Below are 1,961 nucleotides of genomic sequence, written 5' to 3'. Positions count from 1 at the left end.
ATATCTCAGGGTTTTTATCACTAGTCATTATGATGAACTATGGTTTTATATGTTATAATTTTATAGACAATTTTAGTTGTAACACGTACTGATGCGACTTATTTTATCTGTATTGGCGCATTGAACCTTAATATTTAAATTTTCCTGTGTTTTTTGGGAAATGGATGATTAATAAATGAGGTGGTTATTTTATTTATTTTCTTATTTATTTTAATAAGTAATTTCCGGCTAGGACGTTACAATTGGTATCAGAGCTGTGATTTCAATGATTTCATGGGGTCTTTGGGGAGTGAGCTTATCGTGTTAACGTGAGTATGTGTTATTTGCCTTATTATGAAATTGAAATATGAATTGTTCAATTTACCAGTTAAAATGTGGCGCATTCAGGCTATGGCAAATAGGAGAAAAAGGAACGAAGCCGGCGCTGACGAGATTGCACAGACGATCCATAGGATGGTGGACGCTATGCAGCCTGTGGCGGCACAACCCAGGGCCATAGTACCACCAACGAGACCAGTGACTATGGAAGATGTGCTGAAGCATAAGCCGTCAAAGTTCAATGACAAAGTTACTCCTGATGAGGCTCATGCTTGGCTTAGGGAGTGTGAGAAAATATTCAGAGTGCTGGCGTGTACTGAGGCACAACAACTGAGTTTTGCGACGTTCCTGTTGGTGGGCGATGCAGAGTACTGGTGGATGGGAATGCAGCAGCAGATGCAGACATGCCAAGAGGAGGTGAACTGGACAAATTTCAGAACCAGATTTCTGGAAAAGTATTTTCCAGATTAAGCTAAACATGCACTAGAGGCGGAGTTCCTCACATTACAGCAGGGAAATCAACCTGTGCAGACATATATTGATCACTTTGAGTACTTGGTGAGGTTTTACTCGCAGGCGATCACAGAGGAGTGGCGTTGTCGTAAGTTTGAAGGAGGTTTAAGGCACGAGCTGCGCAGAGTTCTGGTGCCATTATGGATCAGGGAGTTTCCTGTTCTGGTGGAGCAGGCTAGGACCGTGGAGGAGTTGGAGATTGGACCCAGTCGGGTCACGAGAGCACAGAAAAATACTTATGAGGCCAGACAACAGAAGACACCATACAGCATGCCGCAGTCTTCCTCCTCAGGGTTGCGGTGTTATAACTGTGGTGGCCCACACCTTCGTAGGAACTGTATGAAGGCGGCGGGCAGTCCAGGTGCTGGCACGGAGCACGTGAAGTGTTATAAATGTGAGAAGATGGGCCACTATGTGAGTCAGTGTCCCACTAAGAAGATAGCTGGAGGAGCAACACTACAGTAGAAACCGCAGAAGGTGTTAGCCGATTGACCCCGAGCTGCAGGGAGAGTGTTTACACTGACCAGTACTGAGGCCACTCAGTTAGGTAACCTCATCCTGGACCGATGTATGTTGTTTAATAACAGTGTTTTGGTTCTGTTTGATTCAGGTGCTACTCACTCGTTCATCTCCCAAGAATACATGAGTAGGCTTGGACTAGTAGCCCGTGATTTGGGGTGTGAGTTGGCAGTCTCGACACCTGCATCAAGGCAAGTATCTACCAATCTGGCATGTTCCGGTTGTATTATTGAAGTGGCAGGACACAGGTTCAAAGTGAACCTCATTTGCTTGCCATTAGAGGGATTGGACGTGATACTCGGGATGGACTGGCTGTCGGACAATCACGTCATGATTGATTGTGGACGGCGTAGTGTAGTATTTCCTGAGACTAATGGGATATTCTTGATCTCTACTCGTGAAGTGGTACAAGAGGCGGTTGATGGAGCTTCATGTTATGTGATAATGGTGCAGCCGAAGAAAAGAAGTGTAGTTGATCTGGTCAGAAGCATACCGGTAGTGGGAGAATACGTCGATGTGTTTCCAGATGAAGTGCCTGGGTTACCACCCAACATGGATGTAGATTTTACTATAGATCTCGTCCCTGGAGCTGGGCCAGTATCGATGGCTCC

General features: G+C 45.4%; 1 protein-coding gene across 1 annotated transcript; it reads left to right on the top strand.

Annotated features, from left to right (window-relative positions):
- Positions 1-372: 372 nt before the first annotated feature.
- Positions 373-1,296, top strand: LOC114194910 (uncharacterized). The gene is made up of 2 exons (XM_028085315.2): positions 373-735; positions 895-1,296. Exons 1-2 carry the CDS (start codon positions 373-375, stop codon positions 1,294-1,296), a joined length of 765 nt encoding a protein of 254 aa, XP_027941116.2.
- The last annotated feature ends 665 nt before the right edge of the window (positions 1,297-1,961 follow it).

This window comes from Vigna unguiculata, chromosome 8 (assembly GCF_037176805.1).
Source record: "Vigna unguiculata cultivar grain cowpea cultivar isolate G323 ecotype 2 chromosome 8, ASM3717680v1, whole genome shotgun sequence".
Taxonomy (NCBI): Eukaryota; Viridiplantae; Streptophyta; class Magnoliopsida; order Fabales; family Fabaceae; genus Vigna; species Vigna unguiculata.
This window is presented reverse-complemented; position numbering and strand designations above follow the sequence as displayed.

Excerpts from the sequence above, each read along its gene's own strand:
- LOC114194910 (XM_028085315.2), top strand. The coding sequence starts at position 373 with ATGTGGCGCATTCAGGCTATGGCAAATAGGAGAAAAAGGAACGAAGCC. Across the intron at positions 736-894 it reads TGCAGACATGCCAAGAGGAG|GCGATCACAGAGGAGTGGCG; the intron begins GTGAACTGGACA and ends TTTTACTCGCAG.